The sequence below is a fragment of the Semicossyphus pulcher genome, unplaced genomic scaffold (assembly GCF_022749685.1).
Source record: "Semicossyphus pulcher isolate SPU_LCO1_2020_fin unplaced genomic scaffold, fSemPul1.0.p SCAF_4, whole genome shotgun sequence".
In the NCBI taxonomy this organism is placed as follows: domain Eukaryota; kingdom Metazoa; phylum Chordata; class Actinopteri; order Labriformes; family Labridae; genus Semicossyphus; species Semicossyphus pulcher.
The window spans coordinates 28,732,544-28,755,207 of record NW_027211715.1 but is presented as its reverse complement, the minus strand read 5'-3'; the positions used below and the strand labels follow the sequence as shown (position 1 = coordinate 28,755,207).

Sequence of the window (22,664 nt, the reverse complement as noted above, 5' to 3'; positions counted from 1 at the left end):
TTATTGGTGTCCTGGCATCGTTTGCTTTGTATGTAGGTTGTTCCCTGTTAGCACAAATTAAACAAAGTAAACTTTTTAAAACTATGCATTAACTAGGACATCACTACTGGAATCTAAGCTGAGCTGTTTTCATCTTTCAGGTTCAGGAGGCGTCAAGAGAGGCTGACTTCAGAGGCGTAGCAAGCAACGTGGAGATATTAAAGACTATATTGTATAAATTATAGCTTAACACTGAATGAGCACTTTATACCGTTATATTTAATGGGAGTCTGAAATCATTTTTACATTTTGGCCTAACTTTTCTCAGTTGATGGATTTTAGTTTTGCAGTTCTGAAAAGTTGAGTCTGATCTAAATGTGATGCACTGCTGTGGATAGCACTTTGTAAATATGCACATATACTGTATATATACACAGATATGAAGATAAAAACATCTGCCTCTAAAATTTGTATTGTTTTTCCAATGCATGTCACTTTTTAGGAACACCGTGTACACTGAAGATAATGAATCAAGATGAAATAAATATTCTGTAATGTAAATGATTTTATTTCCCCACTGGCAGGAGAAGGTATCAATAAAAAAGTAAAATTACATTTCTTCTTTTTCACTCACACCAGTTATTCCCCCTATAAAATCAGTTAAAAAAATGTTCATGGCAATAATAACTCCACCCATAAAGGAGACGTCTTGGTCCTGAAGTCTCCAAAAGCAATATCAGAGAGCAGATGCTATCAATGGCTCCACGAGTCACCAGGGCAGGTACTACGGTGGATGTGGACCTTTACTTCCACTGAGGAGCTCATGCAATGTTCCACTTGTGCTTAATTATGGCTTCATAGACACTTTAGTGCATCAAAAACAGTAATCCCTTCAGTTTGGTTTATCTTTGCAAGACTGTCTTGATGCAAGCCTCCAGAATAGGCAGGCGTCACTGGTGCAGAGTTTCAAAAAACAGGCAGCAATGAGCACCATTAAAAAAAGAAAAAAAGTCGTAATAACCCAGAGGTGCTTTTGGTTCTAAAAACGAGTCCAAATTTCCCATGATTTTATAGCAATAATGACCAGTTCTGTTTAGTTTTGAGCATTGAATTCCTTCTGGTGTCCCTTGTAATCTTTCCAGTCTCACAGGAACATTGTCACAACAGCCTGAAAAGGCAGAAATCAAGAGTCTTGCAGCTTACAAAAACTCTTGACAGCTTGGTTACTTCATCTGGTATCCTGAGACACTGGAAAAATTTCACTTATGGGTCAGTCCGGTTTGGGTTGGGTGACACCAGGGGGCGCCAAAACCCGCTGTTCCTCCATCCTGTTGGACTGGGAATGCAGGATGAGGCTGAAAAAATCCTCATCTGGAACAGTTGGTCCCTTGTTTGCAGAGGGTGGGGCGGCACACCTCTGGTCGTTCAGCCTGGAGCCCTGAAATGTTGACAAGAGACAGAGCGGTTAAATGCACAGATGCTTATCAAGAGCTATTTCAGGTTTGGCATGTGTAGCTATGTATGCATAACTGACAATTTAAAAAGGGACTCCGGTACTTTTAACCAAGGCCCAATCTTTCTTTACACATTTGACATCATGGGTCCCTGCTCTAACTCGTGTTTCAACCATTATTATTATTATTCCTGCAACAACTCTGTCGTAATATTTCAGACAGACTTCTGTTTTTAAACTTCCCAGAATCAACCTTTCAGAAAGCTCTTAAACAAGGTGTATAGGATGTTTTCAGATCTCGTGAAGGGAATAAGAATCTTGCTTGTTTGGGTGTGATCAAGTCAATATTTCTGGAAGGAGAAAAAAACTCCAAGCACCAAAAATATTACATTAAAATGCATGTAATTAAACAAATAGAACAATCAATGTTTTTCAGAATCTTGTTGATCAATCAAGATTCTGTTAAACTGATTAACAGAAATGTGTTGATCGAATCCGAGTCCAGGCGAGCACACAGGCTCACAGCAAAGCCAATTGTTTCCATCATGCATTGAGCCTCTGCAGTCAGGGAGGAGCAGCTTGTGGCCTCTCTATGAACTGCCTCTGCTTGATCCCAGGAGATTAAAACTGTCTGTGTCAATGTGATACTACAGCGAGTAATGTTATCACTTATCTGAAATCACTTATACACTTTTCTGAAAACAGCCACTGCTTTGTCAGAAAATACTTGTGACACAATGGGAATTTAAAAAGGGGGTTATTTTCAGTGATCTCTTTGCAAACCTAAGAAAGGACTGAGTCAAAACACACACAAACAAAAATAGTTAATAATAGGCTCGGGCCGGAAATAAACTGAGAGGTTTTTCCAGTGGTTTTGAAACTGTCCAATTACCTTTAATTAAACCCTGCAAGAACCTTTTGCACGCCCTCCTACCATTTATCAGGAAAAAAGTGAATTGGCTGTGGGCTACAGTCTGTCTGTCAGAGCTATAAAAAAAAATGTTACCATGTCCATGTCCAGGTTTAAAAATTTAATGCTGAAAACTGGTAAAACCCTAAACATACAGTAAATTGCAGGAAACCCAAATAAAGAACAGCTTAGGTTTCAAAACAATGATAAATATAAATTAAGTTCCTTTTTATGTACCTCGTATTGTAAAAAGAAATGCTGGTGCATAGTTGTGAGCCTAAATAGAGTCTGCATGGTTTTAATTTAAACCCCTTTCCCACCGAAATTGATGCGTTGATGCAGGTTTTTAAGACCCGGGAAGACCCGCTTATAGATGCAGATTGTCTCTGTTCCCATCAGAGCTGTCTGTCTCTTTTCTTTTCTGCTGCGTCACCGTCTGACGTCACAAACATGCTCGAAAAAGGGTTAGTAAACAGTGAAGATGTTACGGTGGTTAGGTCTTTATTGTATCTATGACTCATTCAGTCTGTTTATCAAACTCAGCGCCGACAAATTTGGAACGATGTTCGAGCGTTGCTCGGATGGAGACGGGCGGAATTTGTAGCCGAGATGACGAGGAGTCGCAGAAGTTACCGACGGAGCATAGCATTGTGCCGTAAAGGGGGCGGAGATGAGTGTGTCGACACGGGTTTTGTGTTCCCATCAGTGCCGATCGGAGCCGAGGCGATAATAACCCGGGTCTACTGCAGAGTCATTTGTAACCTTTCCCACAAAGCAAAAAAGCCGGGTGTTAGTGGGTTTTTTGACCAAAGGGAAAGTGGCTTTGGAGTGCATCCGTTTCATGAGACATGCAGTAAAAAAAAAACTAGAGTACAGTGGTAAATTAAATTTTTTAAATTGTCCAAAAAGAGAAGTATCCAATTCAGCATACATGGAGAATCAGTAAATTAGGTCTACATTAAAATACATTTGGCTTCCTAAGCATCAGTCTGTCAAAGGAAAGTTATTTTAACCCTCCATAGTTAAAACAATTTTTTTGGGAGACGTCTTTTAGTAAAATGAAGTGTTACAAGTGAATTTATATAGATGTTAAAAGCCATATATGCTTGGGTGGGAAGCAGGCAATGTTGCTGATTTCCTTTTCTCACCTGGCACTTGACGAGCATGTCGAAGAAGACATCGTCCCCCTCAGGCTGCTCAGTACTTGCCTCGAGACGACTGAAGAGGGAGGGTGTTTGAGTTTCTGGACTGGGGATATGGGCTGGAAGGAGAAATTAATATACAGTAAGTCTCAACATGAGCAGAGATACAGAGGGAGACGACAAAACAGGGCAGCGTCTTGTATTTCATTACCTTGCTGGTGGGCCTGGTCTGTGCTGGAGGTGGAGGGTGTACGAGGCGGGTTGGAGGCGCTGAGTCGTAAGCCAGGAAAATGGCTCAAGCTGACCCTTTGGTCGTCCAGACGGCGGGCCTGGGAGCTGGCCAGCAGCTCCAGGAAATGACCAGGATCCTGCAATGGAGTTGCGCACTCCATAATAGCTAGAAACAGAAATAATCTGTCGGTGATTTTGTGGCATATGGGGGACGGTGTATAACCACCCTTTGCAGAAGGTAAATAAAGGAAAGGAGCACGAGAGATTTTAAGATGGAGAAGATATCTGAGGGTTCTTGTTATTAGAGTAGACTTATATCGGTGTAATTGTTTCAATAAAGCAGTTAGAAAGTATATAAATGTTCTTTATGAGCTACTAAACTGATTCAACGTCTAAACTAAACAGACACAGAACAAAAGTGGAGAGGGCTTGGAGAAAAGAGATATTAAGCTCTAAAAATGTGTATCCAATACTTGAATCTATCGTACTCTAAGAACCAAGGATAGGAGAACCAAAGATAAAGAGTGGCACAAGAATTGGCTTGGTCTGAACACACCATAAGACATCTTAAACACACGAATACAAAGGATCAAACACACACAACAGTTCACATGAAAAGGAGACATTAATGGGCATGCTGCATTCACACCATATAGATGGTATCAGCCTCTCTCTACTTAAAACTGATCGGCCATCACAGCGCACATTTCTTTGACATGTTTTGCTCTCACATTCCTCCTTGAAAGATGAACATTGGACTGTGTGAATATGGTGTGAACACAGATGAGATCACAGGGGGCTGACTCACATTTCCTCTCAGCTACAGGTGGGGTGGAGGAGGGAGAGGAGTGGGCAGGGAGATGGCTCTGGCCATCCAGTAGGGAGCACCTTTGGTCGTCCATCCTGTTACCCTGAAAACGAGACAGCAGGTCGAAGAAGCTGTCTTCTCCAATCGTGTTCCGTGATCCGGGCTACAGTGTAAAAAACAAAGCGAACAGCCATAATTAGAAAAAGATCATTAATATATCAGGATGGCTGACTGATTTAAATTTAAACCAATCAAGTAAAAACAGGACAGACACACTGCAGTTCCTACCACACCACTCTTTGTTACAGGGAAGTTTTGGGCTCAAACGATTCATTGATTTGTCAAATTAATAACCATTTTCAATAATCTTCAAGTTGTAATCTCAGAGATTTCAGTTTCCTTCTCTTTGGCGGCACCTATGGCGATAAACGGTAATTGCAGGAGCACACTTCCCAGATATCCAGACAGTGCTGCATGTGTGACGTCCACGGTTGGCTCCGGTTGTAACTCTTGATTTTCCTCGCTGACGGTCGCTTTCCTTTTCAGACTGTTTGCTTCATCTGAGCGTCGAATTTGTTTCTTTTTCTTTGGATTTTCACTTATTTTTGAAGTTGTATCTGTAGTCATTGATCTTTTCTTTGTTTGTTCAGCCATAGTAGATTACTGTTTACGGGACTACAGAGACCGCAAAAGCAGCCACTTAGCTCCGCCTACCCTCTCTGGCAGACCAACCACTGCTGGGTGAAAACGCGTCACTAACTGGGTGCCGTTTTTGATTTTTTCAGTGAAAGTCACACCAGACACCCAGTCTGGAATACTGCTAATGCAAAGGCTTTCATCAGTGGGCCATAGGCTCAATCACCATTGTGTTACCTCCATCGGCGATAGATAGAGACTTAACAGACATTTATTTCAAAGAAAATCTTCAAGATTATCACTTTCAGACTCTGCTTTACACTCTGTGTTATTGGTTTTCTTCCGCTATTTTCTGACACCTTAAAGACAAAACAATTAACGTTCATAAAAACTGGATTCTGACTGTTTTGGAACAAATGAGTCTCAAAATGACAATCCCATATTTGCCACATCAAAACATTTCCTCCTACATTCTTAAAGGGACATTCGGATACTTTTAAACGTAGGCTCTGTAACATATTTTAAGGTCTTTATGATTATTTAGCTGAAATAGGCTGCAATGGAAAATGCAATGCAGAATCAAGTACTTCCACTACAGTTGCTATTTTGTGTCTGATAACAGCTGAGGCTGTTGGCGATTTCATTGAGCGATTCCAAAACTTTCATACCTATGTGAAATAAACAGGGCTAGGGTTGAAAAAAAGCAATTACACTTTAAATCCTGTATGTGAAAAAATATTTAGAATATGATTCAAATGTTTCCCCTTTTTTATCTTTAGGGTGAATAATAAGTCACACGCCCATCTTTAGGATCTGGGGTTGTTATGAGTGTGCAGGACGATATGCATTTAGAAATACCTTGGGAGACACAGGTGCTTCCAGCTCAGGAGCCGGCTCCTCCGTGTGGTTTTCATGCTGGTCTTTAGGAGATGATTTGATGCTCTTCTGCTTTTTACTTTTCAGCCGATGGAAGAGGAAGAGCTTAGTAGAAGCTTTAATTGTGTTGGTTTTGGAAGACCCGGGAAATGTATCCTCCTCCCAGTCCTGTACATTCAAGGTGCGTAAAGATTAATTATTGTATTCGACAACAAAACACACACACAGCTAATTCAACTAAAACTGTTGCCACACTTTAATATGCATCACTTTGAATGAGCATCAATCATGTGGCACTTGAGTGCAATTATAGTGTCAGAACAGCAGCTTTTCAAAAGTGATTAACCACATTATTTTACATATAAATTAAGTATGTATAAATGAGAAAACAATGGCTTTATTTTTTATTGACAATTAGGGTGGTGCTTATAGAGAGACAGTTTTGTAGACAATTTACAAGGTGTGATATTTAATTAGTTTGACAGGTTTTGGAATCACAGTTGGTTGCGATGCATTCAAACTAATAAAAACAGAGCACACTTCTCATTTTAAGTGTTTGTGAAGTATTTTTTTCACGTACTTGCTGTGACGATGAATCACCAGTTTGATGTTTTTCCGGGCTTGGCCTCAGTTCAAGGTTCTCCGTCGACTTTACGGCTGAAACAAAATACACATTTTAACAATGTGGCCACTTGTTTCAATAGTTCTACATTTTTCACACCTACTGGACCTCAGTTATCGGAAGGGGCCCTGTGGAGATTTATTGTAAACAAACGCATCTTTATATTCCTTTTAACTCATTGTGTTTATCCCCGAGGTCTGAAAAACATGTACTTGCTCGCAGTTTTTGTTTTCCCTGCCTCTGTTGGCAACATTTGCTGAATTGCTTGGTGCATTGCAGCTTCCTGTAAATCAGTGGAATAGTTTGACACTGTTGATAGACGTGTTTACAGCTTTGCCTGTGTGCTACGAGAGGAAAAAAACATACAGGCCTTTTTTTACAAAGCGACAAAACAAAGGAGCTTGTTTTTAGAGATCGGAAAAATAGAAGACAGAAGTTAACATCTCTAAAAGTGTGCATATGCATGATGATAATCATCAGTGTTCTCTGGTAAAGTTGCTGCTTATAATCCAATGTTCCAAAATGGATCGATGTCCAGAAAAATACTTTTCTGAGGGGTTTTCAGATTTACCTGGGAGGCTGGGGTAGCTATAGGAGCTCGTTGACAGGCCGGAGCTGTTAGCGTTGGTGTTGCGGAAGATGTTTGTGTGGATGTTGGAGCTGGACTTTAGGCCTACGACCAGCCGCAGGTCAGACAAGTTCATCCTGGCTGTCACCTCCCCGCTTTTATCTCCAGTCTGCAACATCAAAGTGAATGTAAACTAAACATAATTTAAGCATTTACTCTAAAATCAAAAGACAAAGCATAGTATGATATACTGGTTTAGTAGTTTTAAAGTCCATGCACACAAATAATTGAATATTCCCTGCTGTTCCCCATGCAGCCACTAGAGGGAGGTGTGGGCTGATGGCAGCTACTGATTGACCCTGAGGGAGGAGGTGAACCTAAACAGTTACCTCTTTGGCAATTTCCAGATGTTTCTCAGCGAAGTGCATGGCTTGCTCATGATTCCCCAGGGCGGTGTGGGCATTTCCTAGACTCCAGTACGCTCTTCCTTCACCGACTCTGCAGCGAGACAGAGAGCGGGGGGGGAAACAGGCTGAGCAACTTCAGCTGACATTATGCAATACATGGGAAGGGCAGTCATCAAACTATCACAGCGTACAGTCACATAAATGTGAGCTTATGCACGCTTTACAACAGCTGCTGGTAAATTTGACATTTATTGGCCCAGCCTAAACCCTCATACAAAACTCCTCTCTTACTTTACCTTTAACATTACTTCAATAACAATACAGCTGAGCAGGTTTACTATACCAGAAGTCACTGTTCCTTTTCCTAGAGTTTAGAAACAGAGAGGCCCTACCCACACTAGTAAAAGCTGCATTGCGTTGTTTGCAGAGTTGAGGTGAATATATATACTGACACCATCTGTAAAGTGAGCCTGAAAACTTGGTAAAACCTATTTTTTTGTTTGACACATCTTTTGTCAGTAATGTAGAAAGTCATATAGAGAGTCATTTTTAAGTTGTTAAAAGTTTTAAGTGATAATCTTGAAGATTTTCATTTACATAAATGGCTGTTAAGTCACTATCTATCACCGAATGAGGTAACACAATGGTGATTGAGCCTATGGCCCACTGATGGAAGCCTTTGCATTTGCAGTATTACAGACTGGGTGTCTGTGGCGACTTCCGCAGAAAAAAATCACAAGCGGTGCCCAGTTAGTGACGCGTTTTCCATCACCCAGCAGTGGTTGGTCTGCCAGAGAGGGTAGGCGGAGCTAAGCGGCTGCTTTCCCCGTCTTTGCAAGTGTCTTGAGTATACAGTAATCTACTATGGCTGAACAAACAAAGAAAAGATGGATGACTACAGATACAACTTCAAAAATAAGTGAAAATCCAAAGAAAAAGAAACAAACTCGACGCTCAGATGAAGCAAACAGTCTAAAAAGGAAAGCGACCGTCAGCGAGGAAAATCAAGAGTTACAACCGGAGCCAACTGTGGACGTCACACATGCAGCACTGTCTGGATATCTGGGAAGTGTGCGCCTGCAATTACCGTTTATCGTCATAGTTGCTGCCAAAGAGAGCGAAACTGAGAACTTGGAGATTACAACTTAAAATTAAAAACGTATTCTATAAAAGAGTGTTGTGTTTTAAGAAGTTATTACACCTGATATCTTTTGGATACATTTGAAATCTTTAAAAGAGAAACTCTACATTGAAGAAGCCTTTCGGATGAGAGATGAAACGAACTTCAACCAAGTCCAGTTGCCTTTTGGATTAAGCTTAGAATCTACATACGAATACACGTCACCAAACAGGTCTCTATAAGGCAGGCAAAAATAAACATTATTGCTGCACTTCTGCTGCTTCTCGTAAATGATTATAACTTTTGCAGACGTGACCCCAAAAGCTGTTCCCAAGGGACTTTTAAGTGTTTTTGCAGTTTACTCCAGCTTCATGGGTGTTGGCAGTCACACCATTAAATCTGGGCAGGTAATTAGTTCAGGGACCACCCACATTCAAACTGTACACACTCATTACACTTCAAAGACAGTTTGGTGGAAAGCTGACAACAAATAGCTGTTTTTATGGGCAGTACCTGTCGTTGAGGTCCTGAGCAATGACCAGATGTTTGAGGTGGTAATCAATGGCTCGCTCATAGTCCTGCAGTAGTGTGTATGTGTTGCCCAGGCTGTAACAGGCCTGAGCCTCCACTGCTTTGTCCTTCAGGAGCCGGGCCAGCTGCAGAGTCCTCCTGAGGGCGAAACCGAGGAGGAGGAAGACAGTGAAAGAATGTGTAGGGTGGGAGCAGCAGTGTGATAGTTATCTGCTCCTTTCTTTGTGGCCACTTTTGCAAGGGCTTTTATATCATAAAAGTGCAGCAGTAAGGGATAAAACACTTTTGTATCCAAGCAACTCCTGCTCCTGAACATTTACATATCTGTGGTTGTTATAAATGAATCAACTGTATTCAGAACTTTGTAAAACATTTACTAAATGTTTGTCTAATACTTTTTATCTGATGTTTCTTTATCTAAATAACTAAAATACCATCCTCAGTATGCTGCTTGTTTTGTGTTCAGCTGTGATGATGGCATACTGTGATAACATCCAATGACCATGACAAATTAAGAAAGGTCTCGAGCATCGCTTGTTTACTCACTTGTAGTGACCGGCAGCCACGTCAAACTGGCTCAGGAATATGTGAGCGTTGCCAAGGTTACAGTGGGCCCTCCTCTCAGCCGATTTGTCTCCAAACTCTTTAGCAATGAGCAGCCGCTGCCAAAAAGGAGGGATCACAGTAAGATTAGGATTAGCAGGAAACGTCTTGAGGTAATTGAGACAAACACAGACTTAAAAACATGGCGTCTAAAAAAATTAATAAAGGGCCATGAAACTACAAAGAAAGCCAGTGATGAAGGTGAAGCATGGGAGTCACAAAAAGTCAGCCACCTACCTTTTCATGTGCAGCTACTGCCGTTTCAAAGTCGCCCAGCAGATAGTAAGTGTTGCCGAGGTTCCCATAGGTACGACCCTGCCCCGCCCGATCGCCCAATTCCTTCACCATGCACAGGTTTGCTCTTTTAAAAAGAAAACAAAAGGACAAGAATATAACACATTTACACGTCATGCTCATTTACACATGGACGTTTAATTAATATGTTTTCAGGATGGTTTTAAAGCCCATGTAGGAGCCAACAAGAGCCGTTTTTCCATTAGCAGCATTTTCTTTTTCTAAGATTTTTACCTGCAGGCTGCTTAAACCGACGAGCGGGAGCACAACTTGTAAACACTGCCGAAAAGTAAAAGCTGAGGCAGCCACGGTGTGCTTTAGAGACTTGAAACAAAACTTTTTTGTTGCAACTGTTCAGCATTTCAACATACACAAAATGTTGTTGTGAAATGTTGTTGTTGTATAGTGAATATGTACCGTCTGTTTTTTTTTTTTACTTCTAATTATGTTTTGGGAGGAGACCCCGGGGCAGACCCAGAGCTCGCTGGAGGGATTATATATCCCGTCTGGCCTGGGAACGCCTCAGAATCCCCCAGGAGGATCTGGAAAATGTTGCTGGGGAGAGGGACGCCTGGGTCACCTTGCTGAGCCTGCTGCCACCGTGACCCGGCCCCAGATAAGAGGAAGATACTGGATGGATGGATGTGTTTTTATTCTCCGTTTCCTGCCCAGGTACTACAGATGCAAATTAGCTTATAGCTAACTCTGGTACAGCTATGAAGCTGTGCATTGTCCCCGTCAAAGGAGAAATAAAATACTAGAGTATGTTACATTTTATATCTGAGGAATTGGCATTGCCAATATACAAATAAAAAGTAACCACACAGGAGTTTAGCATCTTACCCAGAGATACTTCTATACAAGGTAGAGCAGTGGACTGATGATCAAGGGAATAAAGCAAACTGAGGATGATAAAATATAAAAACATGCACTAACAAGGGGAGCTCTTTATTTGCCCAGCTGAGACCACCAGGCATTTTAAGTTGAAACTGGATTGTATGTCATTCTGGAAGAAGAAAAGCACATGTGCTTTGAGTGCTGTCTTGCTACTATGACTTTAAACAACTATATTAAATGTTTGTCACTGGATTAATTATGAGTCTGTTTGTTTTGGATATGAGGAGAACTCTGCAGATAATACGCCTCTTGGTTAAAACCTTGTAAATGGTGAACACTGCAGGAATCCTCACCTGAATCCTAAGCTGAGTACATAACAACAAACTAGCAGCAGCTCATCTCGCAACCCCTCCTGACATCCTTAAAGGGGCCGTATCTTTTAAATGGATGTTCTCATATTTTCATTAGTTTCACATTTTTGGGTGTTATTTGTTCACAGTGAAAAAGTGAAAGCTGCATAATTCCGTGTTTTTCCAGAATAACGTTTTTAAAAAGGTCGCTTCTGAAAAGGCCCGTTCAGAACAGCTGCAGGTTTCTACGTAGAACCTTGCTTTGTCTGAAATCGACCAATCATCATTCACCGTCATTCACCTCAGGCTGCCTTCTTGCTCTAGCTTGTTGTCAAGATTTCATCTCACCATTCCGATACCTCCTGGCGATTGTGGCTCGTACATATAAGGCCGAATAACCGATCCTAGAGCAGCCATGTTTCTCCAACTTAGGAGTGCAGTGCGGCCGCTCCCCCATGTGGAATTGCACACTTGGGGGAGGGGCTACTCGGTCACTCCAAATACTGTCAGCCAATCGTGGCTAATGTCTGACCTTTGAATGGCAAAACGGCTTTTTAAAATGTAACAAACTTTACCAACGTGATTCAAAAACCAGTAGAATAATAGAAAATTGATTGCATAGCTAAAACATGTCCCCTTTAAGACCTAAAGTACATAAATTCGACTTCATTTCTTCTTCAATAATGATTCATCAACTTGTAGGGGGCCGCCTGAATAAAAACTAAACTAACAAGGTTTTTGTTTGGATCTCACCCGTCACTCTTCAGTAGAAGTGCTTACAACTCTTCAGGGTTATAAAAAGAAAAAATGCAGAAGAACTGTCAATGTCCAGAAGTAAACAGGGAAACCGACTCACTCGTAGTACTTTGCAGCTTTCCTCAGGGCAACCCGGGCCTCCTCCGAGAACTCTCCTGGATCGGCTCCACTCCAGCAGATGTTCTTGCCCTTGGCGTGGTAAACGTTCCCGAAATTATACAGCGCTCGAGCCTGCCCAACCTACGGCACGCACAGCAGATTTTCAGGGACGGAAACCAGAGTGACCAGTGCTATAATTACATACTTAAAATACACTGACACCAGATCTGCTGGTTTGCATGCGGGCTTGGCAAACTATTCTAGATGTTGGTACGCCGACGCTCCGCAGTCAGCGTGCATACCAAAAGTGTTCTGTGGTTGCAGAGCATGTCATGTGGTATGATTGAAAACTAAATTGGATCTGTTTATCCTAATAAAAGCAAACAGGCCTTTTAGACACTGACAACTGGACTGAAGGGACGTTTCAGGTTGTTAAATATCACTAAAATAACACTCACCTTGTCATAAATGGCTCTGGTGATGTCCAAATGTCTTTGGCAACAAACCACTGCTTCATCATACCGTCCTAAAAGTTTTAATGTGTTCCCAAGGTTGCCACTGGCTTTTGCCTCACCGAGCTCATCTCCAATTGTTCTGTGATTTCAAAGGAGAAAAACAACATCAGGAAATAATTAGAGTGCAATATTAGTAGATTACTGAAGTGCATTAGTAGAAAAACACAAGAGGCAAGAAAGTAATAACAGCCGCTAGCAGCAATACAGCGGAGTCGAGTCTGGCAATTAAATCATGGAGAGGGAAAGGGTGATTAAAAAAGTGTTGGCTTTTGTTCAGAATACATAGTTAGAGTTTAATTTTAAATTATTCTCGTTGGGTTGGCATAAAGCTTGTCTCCAAGGTGGCTGACCCGGGTCCAAGATCACACCAGCAGGAAATAGAACAGTTGTCCAATGAGAATGAAAAGGGCTCAAAAAGAGGATATGGTTTTAGAGCAAGTCAACATTCCTGATCTGAAACTGTTTACCTGGTAAGTGTGAGGTCATGCCGGTGGTACTCAAGGGCTTTGTGATACTCTTGTAGGTGAAAGTAGGCGTTGCCAAGCTGGCTGTAGATGGCACTAAGGATTTGCAGGTCCTCTGTTCCAACTTGGATGGCAGACTCAAAGAAGGACACACCGGCACGATAGTCACCAGCCTTACAGAGCCGCTCTCCCTCCAACGCCAGGTCCAGACAAGACGACTCCATCCTGCCAGGGAGTGGGAAGAACGTGAGAGGTGAACTTTTAGACCAAGAGTCATGATGTAGTTTCCTAAAATTAACTACAGATTTTAAAAAGAGCAGCAACTAGCCAAACTATACAGCTTTGAACAATCTGCAAAACATTTTTAAAATGATTACCACCTGTTGCTTCTTCTGACCAACAGCCCAAATACCAAAAACATTCAGCTAATGATAATAAACATTGGAAATGCAGAAAATATTCACATTCCAGAAGCTGGAAATAAAGAATTTGGAGAAATAGACCTTTTCTATTTGGAACTCATTTTGCACTTTTATGAATCTGGACGTGTACTCAGATGCAGGATTTCTTAAAAAAAGACAACTTGACTAAAGAATATTTTTACAATCTCAACTAAATCTAATGCCGACCAGTCTGCTCAGCTGTGACGCTCCGCTACATGTGCTGCAAAGGTGCTGAAAGTATTGTAACCTGCAGATGACACCATTTGTAAATCACCCAAGCAATGTTTTCTGTACTATATATAAACGTATGTACCGACCAATTCAGATATATTCTTAATAGGCCCATACTGACGTAATACTATCTGTCGACTAATATATCGGTCGGGCTCTACAAGAGAGCTTTGGTGATTAAATACATAAGGGTTATCTAGAGCTGGAAATACTTTAGCTATTCAATTTGAAATTATGTAAAAGAAAGCAAGGCAGCAAATCTTAATTCTTAAGAGGCTGGAAGTGTCGAATGTTTGCCATTTTTTGCCTGCAAATCACATCAAACATAATTTGGATGCTTTGTAATTGCTACAGTGTTAACCAACCTCACACTAATCTCAGAAATCTAACACCCCAAAATAACAACAATGCAGACAGTCATGTCAGCCAGCAATAGATAATTAATTGAATGTACCATTGTAGCACACGGCTGTCTTCTGTGTGTAGCATTTGGCATATAAACCTTACAATCTGATCACTTCAATGAATGATTACACAATCTCCCCTCAAACGTCAGTGAGGCGAGCCTTTCCCACTCTGGTATTATTCTCAAACAACGGGTAGTCGGGACCATGTGAAGCCAGAGACAGGGACTATAAATCCAAAATAGGACGGAGCATTTCCTGTCTGTGGGGAGTGAAAACTCCAAAATTAGCCTGGAACTAAAATATGTGCCTTACATTTAACTATGAACACGGAGTTAACTCAGATGTGTCTGCGGCAAAGGCTGCCATTTATAACCTCCACGCCCATCCTACAATAATAAGAAGTCATCCCTTTATGTTAACTTCAAACCGCCATCAATGACAGAAACAAAGAATAGAAACAGGAGTGAATCCACGGGGTAACTTGCACATTTAAATTCAAATTATATCTCAGAATCTGGCTCAGAGTTTTACCTTTTTGTGTTTTTAGCAGCAAGTTGGAACGAGGTATCTACTTCTCAATGGTTGTGTGAGCACAGTGCTTCTGAGCTGACTTCTCATCCCCTCGGTGACCCAGTGTAATGGCTCAGACAGACTCTCTGTCTCCTGAACCCCAAACAAACCCTAACAATGCTTAAGGAAACTGAGAGTCTGCCAATCCCAGCAAATAAGAACAACTCTGTTGTATTTGCAACAGGACTCAATTATCTATTCTCCTGACCACCGACTGTAGAGAAAAAAAGACTAAATAGAAACACAAAAATGAGCAAACTTATTACACATGAAACACGATGGAGGATTTTCAAATCTTAACTTGTTTAAAAAACCTGACCGATCACGAATATAAGGTCAAATTTAAATAATGTTTAATTTTTTTTTACTTTAAGAAGGCACACACTGTACGAGTCAGTCGCGACACGGGACCACAGATTTGGCTTTTAGGGGGGCGTTTGCAGAGACTCGGGAATGTCAAAGCAACGTGCGTGATTCAGAAGAATAAAAAAATGTGTTGCATTTGTGTGACTAAGTTTTCATCCAGCCAGCGTCCCTGTTGGTGACACTTCTTTGTTCGCTCACTCTCACTGGCTGTCGCAGGTTGCTGCTTAACGTTATATCACTGTTCCTTTCAATCCATTTCCAACATTGGATCATAGACATGGAGGAGGCTGCGATCCAGCTGGTAACATTAAGATTATGCCTGTAAACCCCCAACACAACAGGATTATTTAGCCAGATTATCTGTTCAGACAATCCTCGAATCAGGAACACCCCCACGATTGTCGGGAGGGGCGAATCAGACCAAGATCTGCCCAGTCATCCACTAGTGTACGAGAGGCATTAACTTACAGCTTACGCTTCCTCCATTCACCTGTACTACTTGTGCAAATCCTGGAGGAAGGCATTTAATGTCAGCTGGACAGCAGGGACCCTCAGTCAACAGTGAAAGTTGTTGCAGAGTTTCCAGAAACTTACAATAAAAATCAATGTTTTTTCTTTCAAAATTAAAGCTCTTGACATTCGGATTTACCGACATCTCTGCACTTGGAACCGAAAGAAATTCCTGAACATGCTCGGTCTCTGCTTTTTTTGAAACTTATGGAGGCTGTGTCACAATCTGTGTCATTTAAGGCTAAAAAGAAGAAACAATTGCTTTCCGGTCTAGATTAGCATGCTCGCTGACGTCTAACAAAGCAATTCAGTACCTCGAGTTAATGTGAAGTGACATACAAATGCTCCCGCTCACATACCTGCTGCCTCTCCCCATTCTGATGCACTCGAGACAGTTTGACACGACGGACATTTCAAGCTTCTCGACCGCTCTCCGGAGCAAACGCAGCTCTCTCAGCACAACACGCTTTAGCTTCTCTTTCTTCATGTGCATATACATAACGCACCCGGCCACAGTGTCCCAGTTTCATGAAAAATAGAGAAAACATGGCTTCTGTCGGATCTGCTGCTGTCTCTCAGAGCGATCTGCTAACTTGTGGTAGCAGCAAAACAAAGGACTTAATCCGCTCAGAGTTCACATTGACCTTAACGATGTGGTCCAGAGGCCTTTGGTTGAGGTGAATACAGATTAACAACCTGTTGTTACCAAGCAGAACTGAACGGAGAGAGTGTATAGCCAGGAAGCCATGTCTAGCTGATTGCCTTTTTTCTGTACCGCTTAGCATTTGCTAACCTGCATCTCTAAGCACCTTGATGATGTGTGTCACTTCCAATTAGGCCAGACCTCAGAGGTAATTATAGCCTCTTTAAGTGGCTCCACTGAACCCTAAGGCTATTTGCCCGACACTCCATGAAATAATCATTCAGCGGCAGGCTGCCAGGAGGGAAAGGAATTCTTCTCTTGACCCCTCAAAAATAATTTACCTCTGTAATGATTTGTATTTTAATAAGATGGGTTATTCATCGTATGATTTCCATCATTCACAACCATTTCCTGTCCCACAGAGACAGTATAATAATGCATCAGAAAAGCGAAGAAATAAATGTATTCAGCATCACAATCCCTCCCTCATCCAAAATCTCAGGGAACACAGTTGTAACCGATCCGGACTAATCCACTTGTCTGAATTAACTAAGAAGTCTGGACGGACGCCTTCAAAGGGAAGAAAATACGTGGCCTTACTATTACTTTGAGCTCCAGGATCAGAATAAGCTGTGTGACAAAAAAGCTGCCAACTTAGTTGGCCAAAAGCCAGCTCAATTACTATAAAGGTGACGTAGCCTTTCCCTGACCGTGGATCTGTGGCTTCTGGATCAGTAGGCTATTATTTTTGAAAACAATTCTCAAAGCGTATATTTCTATTTCTTCTAGCGAGCTGTTTCATTAACTGTATTTATTTCTGTATTTGGTCTAATTATATTTGCCTGGATTGCAGCTGCTATAGCGCAGTGTGTCCTTGTCTGCTATCTCTTATGTGAAAGAGTTACTGCTGTTAGCTCAGGACTAGACCAGCTGGTTATCAGATTGTGTCTATAACCTGCAGGCTAGTCGGTTACTCGTTACTGAAAGCAGACAGTAGAATTCAGTTGCACTGACATGAGGAGGCTTGTATGTAATACCAAACATTACAATGGGATGATGCAATACAAGCCAATTACAATGAACATAGCCTGCAATCACATGCACATTCTCACACTTGTTTCAGTCTAGCCATGAAATATTCACAACACTGTGGGTGAAGACCTCCTGTAGTCGGCTCAGCATCCTTCATCAGTCAGCCAATGAGGTGTCACGTTACTGCCACAAGCAAACTAAAAACCAACGGTTGTTATCATGCTCAGACACAAATCTAATATAGGTTTTTACTAATCTAAGTTAATTTGAGTTGCATAATAAAATATTTAATTATATTTGAACTGAGGCCATGTCCACACCTACACGGGTATTTTACTGAAAACGTATCTTTTGTAAAACTCAGGCCAGGTTGAAGACTTTTAGAAACTCTGTTTCCACGGAGACGTGTAGACGGGGTAAAGGCCGTTTTTGGCTCATGACGTCAGGCTGTGCGCCGTTATCTCCTCTGTGAGGCATCACAAATGATGCAACCATCCTTGCAAAATGACGGACGTGACAAAAACATTGATGCTTAACAGGACTTTTTACATGTTTACAAATATATGTACTGTTACTCGTCTACTATGTTGAGAAACAAAGGCGTTTTTCAGACATTTGATTGACCGTGATTCTTCTTCTTCTTCTTCTTTGCATGACCGGGTTATATGCTGCCTGTTGGTGTGGCATTCTATTGACAGCGTTTGTGTTGTGTTTTTGCGTTTCCGCCTGGGCAGGGATTTTTTATAATCGAGCTTGTGTGGACGGGGTTTTTTGGAAACTCAGTTTTCATTAATACCCGTGTACGTGTAGACATGGCCTGATTATGTCTGATGTCCCCTTTACAATTAACAAAAAACCCAACAACACATTTTGTCAGTAATAGCCGCCATAGTAGAATAATTTACAAAAATCATATCATGTCATTTTCATTATGGAGTATTCTGCCAATTTACTGAATTAATTGTTCAACATTAATTGCATATCCTGGAAAAATGCCAATCAAAATGTACCAAAGTCAAAGCTGACTTATTCAAATTGCTTGTAGTTAGAAGTCCAAAAGCCAGATACTCTAATAACTGTCACAGAAGATGTTCACTATAAACCACTGTTCCTTTTCATTCGCTTTAATAGTTGTTTACAATATAAATACCACTGTTTATTGATGGACTTATTGATTCACTCATTGATAGAGATACAGATAGTGTTTGGAAAATCTGATGAGTCGAATGAAAGAAGACTGACTGCACGATCTATTCATCTTTAAAAGCCATTTTTTAAGCAACAATGTGAAAACCTTACTGGCTCCAGCTTCCTAAATGTGAGGATACTCTGCTTTTCTATGTGACATAGGACAGTAACGAGGAGTCTTTAAATTCTGACCTGCTGGTTGGATCAAATAAACCACTTCACCTTAGGGTAATGGGAAATTGTAGCAGGAGCACAGTAAGCTGTAAACTTCCTTTAGTTACTGAACCATGCAAACAGATCCTTTTGCAGTCATCTCAAATTCAGAAAGTATAAAAAGTCACTTTATCACAGCTAATTTGCGACCTCACACGTCAGATGCTGAATATATGCAGCCTACCTCTGGCGGACATGAACGAAATGCTCCCTGTCCCGTACGCAGTGCGGAGAAAAGCTGCCATACATGACAGTCAGACGAGCAGTCACAACAAGAGCCTGAGTGAACGCAGCCAGAGAGAAAGCCACATGGTGGATCACTGACAACTGCCAAGCTGAAGGGAAATATGAGAAACTGAAAGCCAAAGCCACAAGAAGTTGACACACCGCCAACCGTGAAAGTTGTTTGGGAGAGGCTGAACACCGCCATGCCTGGTTTCCATCGAACAATGCGAGAATTCAGGCGTAATACTATCTGTGTCCCACCTCTTATCTTGAGGCTGGAGCTGAAACAAGAGTAAACACTCAATGTCACTCGCTGTCAAGTGTTTACAAGAGCAATGAGTTATTTCAGTCATTGATTAAACAAACACAACTATTAACTTTTATTGAGGGAAATCTACCTAAAATAAACAGATAAAACAATGCTTTGATTATCCCTATATGCTCAATGATTCCCTAAAAAAGCTTGATGTAATGCTACAACATTAACTGTGCGCGTGCATTGCCTGCACCACGCGTCTTCCGTCAGTCGTGAAGAAGGGTGTAAGACGTCTGCGGTATGGCAGTTTTTGGCCACTACAATAAGAGTAGGCATGATATCAATTCCACTACAGGGGAGACCTGATGGGTGGCAGTGCACACGCTCGTGTCACTCCTATTACAATACATTATTCCGGACTTAGAGGTGGGCTGAATCCTGCCCAGAAAAAATGCCGACCAATTCCAACCAACACCAACTGACGGGTCAGAGTGCGCCGAAAGTCTCTGTTTGTCTGTGTTTGTCGGATGGAGTCGTTCGAGTTTGACATGTCCAGTCTCTGTCCACTAATGTGCACCTTTTCCCAACAAACCGCAACATTCTGAGAGTGCGTTCCCTCGGCAACTAGCCTATACACGCGGGCCGAACATCAGTACGCACGACCTTCGTCCATGTAAAATAAAGCTTAAATAAGAAAAAGTAGGCAACAAAAGTCTGTCCTGTCAGCTCATGTCTGGGCAGCGTGGAGCTGGATGTTGGTTTACGGAACATTCCAGAGACTGCAACCAGCAACTTTAATGTTGAGGTGAGTTAGCCATTGTCCGGGCAGTGTGCAGTCACCGTAACTTGATACGTGGCTATTTTGCAGGAGTAAGCCATTTGAAAAAAGGACTTTGTCTCACCAGCAACGTTGCTTGAATTCAGTTGATGTTCACCTGCTGTAAGCTGTAGACTTAGTGCCAAGACAAACCAACACTCGCCTCACCAGCCTCTACTTTCCAACCAAAGCAGAAATGATTAATCCTACTTCTGCCAAATTCCTCTGACCATTTCAAAACAGAAAGTTAACACTCAACAGACCGGGATACGTCTGATCTCCTCTGCCAACTACTCATTTTGGTGATCACGTGCCCACTGTTGGCTATTTGTTTTGATCTCCTCTGCACATACCGCTGCACTGATCCGTGCTGGACTTGTTTGCCTCCCCGTCGGTTTCAATGAGTCTATTATCCTATGACCTCATTCAATGGCTGAAGTGTTTTCACCCAAATAACTCCAGCTGACTGCGTGATTTTTTGTGTATTGCATCATTCTGTGCAAACTCCAGACAGTGTGGTGTGCAAATCCCAAGGGTGCAGCTGTTTCTGATGCAGGGACCACAATGTCTGGCAACAATCGCATGTTCAAAGGCACTTTAGCACTTTGTAATATTTGTCAAATGCTTACCAAACCATTGACCTGTCTGCAATGTGCTACAGTATTTTTTTCAAGCTGTTCTTTGAAACATGGGTTGTAGCTATCAAAGTTAAGAAAAATACAATCTGGGCACACTTTTGTAATCATCCCCTGACAGTACCAGGACTTTAAACAAGTTTCATCACATTACATGTATTCTCAGCTATATTTGCTGATATATCAAAGTCTTCCACAGTACAACTTTAATTTAAATCAATTCAGAGGCCTGCAATGGATTTAAAAACCTCTCATACGTCCATTCAGTTGGAACAGAACTGGGACAGTGACTAACTGGGAATTTCCAAATACAAGCATATGATAAAGATGATGATATGGATCAATACTTTCACTCTGCCTTGATGATCATGTATCGACTGATACATCCATCCATTTTAATGCACACCCAGGCAGAACCATGACAAACACGCAATCCTGGGAGCTCTGTTTTCTCCCCCTAACCTCAAGTTGGCAAAGCACGAATTCCTTAAAACAACCATGCACGCTGACAAACTTTAACATATGCTCATAATAAAAAGGACCTATGTGGCATCCTAAACCCTAACCATTTCAATATGCATACACCCAACCATTCGCTCTTCAATTAACTGATGCTCTCTAAAGTGATAACCATCTTTTCTTTTGAAGAAAGCTTATGAAAAACCATCATTAGTGACTCTGCTGTAACCCTGTGTGGGAAAAGAGGTCACAAGCAAAATGTAAAAGGAAACACCATCACTTTAGGGTACTCTGTAATTATGTATTTCTAATCCAGCTTCACCAAAAGATGTTAAATGAGTATTACAAACAATAATATGTGTAAAACTTTTGTAGTTTACTTAACCCAAAGTTGTACGTCTGCATTCTAAAATAATAACAACTACATTTACCCAGAGTTCCAAAAGAAAAAGTACACATTATTATGAAAGGTCCTTCTCAGAATATCTATATTTTAATTGTAATATAATAATAGATTTTTTTTCTGCAACTTGGAGAGTGTGCGGGAGTTTACTTTTTACGTTAAGTTTTCCTCACTTGAAGTTGCAGCTGGTAAAAGTGGATATGATGTTATTACTTTATCGATAAAAACACATATAATACACTAGTTGATTATATTTGCTATTAACTATCTGAGTAGTTAATACCAAATCTGAGTTTTCAAAGTGAGTAACTAAAACTGCCAAAATAATCGTATTGGAGTGTCACAGTACAAGTTATAACAACAAATACTCAGATACAAGTAAAGTACAGTACTTAACTGACTGTTACAATTTCGTTCAGCAGACGCTCTTGTCCAAAGCAACGTTAACACAACACAAGATCATCGGTTACTTTCCACAACTGTAAATAAATAAATAAATAAAAAGTGCAGAAAAGTTACTGAGCAACTAAAATGAGAAGAGATGAAATGCTGTGTGTGTGATTTTATAGTTTCAGTCTCAATATGACACAACCCTCGTTATTAAGAGTGTTTGGGAAATCATGAACCAGAAAGGCTGGAAATGAGTCAGTTTAGAGGGAACATGCCTTCACATGCTCGCTGTCTGACTGTACGGCATTTAAAGAAGTGACTGGTCATTGCCAGTCTGTCTATGTAAAGACGATACATATATTATTTTAAATGAGTTTTGTAGTGAGCAAATAAAGTGCACGGTCGAAGAAATGGACACAACAGTACTAAGAACCAAAACTTTTCAGGTATTTTTCACCTACCTCAAACTGCAGAGCGTGAATACATCACAAACAAGGCTTGGGCTTAAAAAAATATATACTTTCTGCGACTAAAAACTTTCTAAACTAATCGTTTTATCCCGTTGTTTACAAAACTATCTTCTACTTCAATCTGGGAGGGAGATGTGACCGTTGTCTCGGGAAGCAGAAGTTGAAGAAGCCACTCCTCGCGCTGAAAATCTGCCTCCAATTAGGA

The 22,664-nt window shown here is 41.2% G+C and overlaps 2 protein-coding genes across 2 annotated transcripts in view; one reads left to right on the top strand and one right to left on the bottom strand.

Annotated features, from left to right (window-relative positions):
* mcoln3b (mucolipin TRP cation channel 3b) overlaps window positions 1-578 on the top strand; it is an 8,009-nt gene extending 7,431 nt beyond the window's left edge. Inside the window, exon 14 of the mRNA XM_069679956.1 lies at window positions 141-578. Within this exon, the coding sequence (XP_069536057.1) occupies window positions 141-180 (40 nt within the window). The 3' untranslated portion in view covers window positions 181-578. The remainder of the gene's footprint in view (window positions 1-140) is intronic.
* On the bottom strand, window positions 533-22,664 carry LOC138606935 (G-protein-signaling modulator 2-like). The gene is made up of 15 exons (XM_069679414.1): window positions 22,451-22,664; window positions 13,205-13,426; window positions 12,681-12,816; window positions 12,224-12,363; window positions 10,124-10,247; window positions 9,830-9,945; window positions 9,266-9,421; window positions 7,615-7,723; window positions 7,229-7,394; window positions 6,616-6,692; window positions 6,018-6,203; window positions 4,524-4,686; window positions 3,696-3,881; window positions 3,491-3,603; window positions 533-1,417 (listed from the first exon to the last, which is right to left on the bottom strand). The coding sequence occupies exons 2-15, from the start codon at window positions 13,423-13,425 to the stop codon at window positions 1,250-1,252; spliced, it is 2,061 nt and encodes a 686-aa protein (XP_069535515.1). The 5' UTR covers window position 13,426; window positions 22,451-22,664; the 3' UTR covers window positions 533-1,249.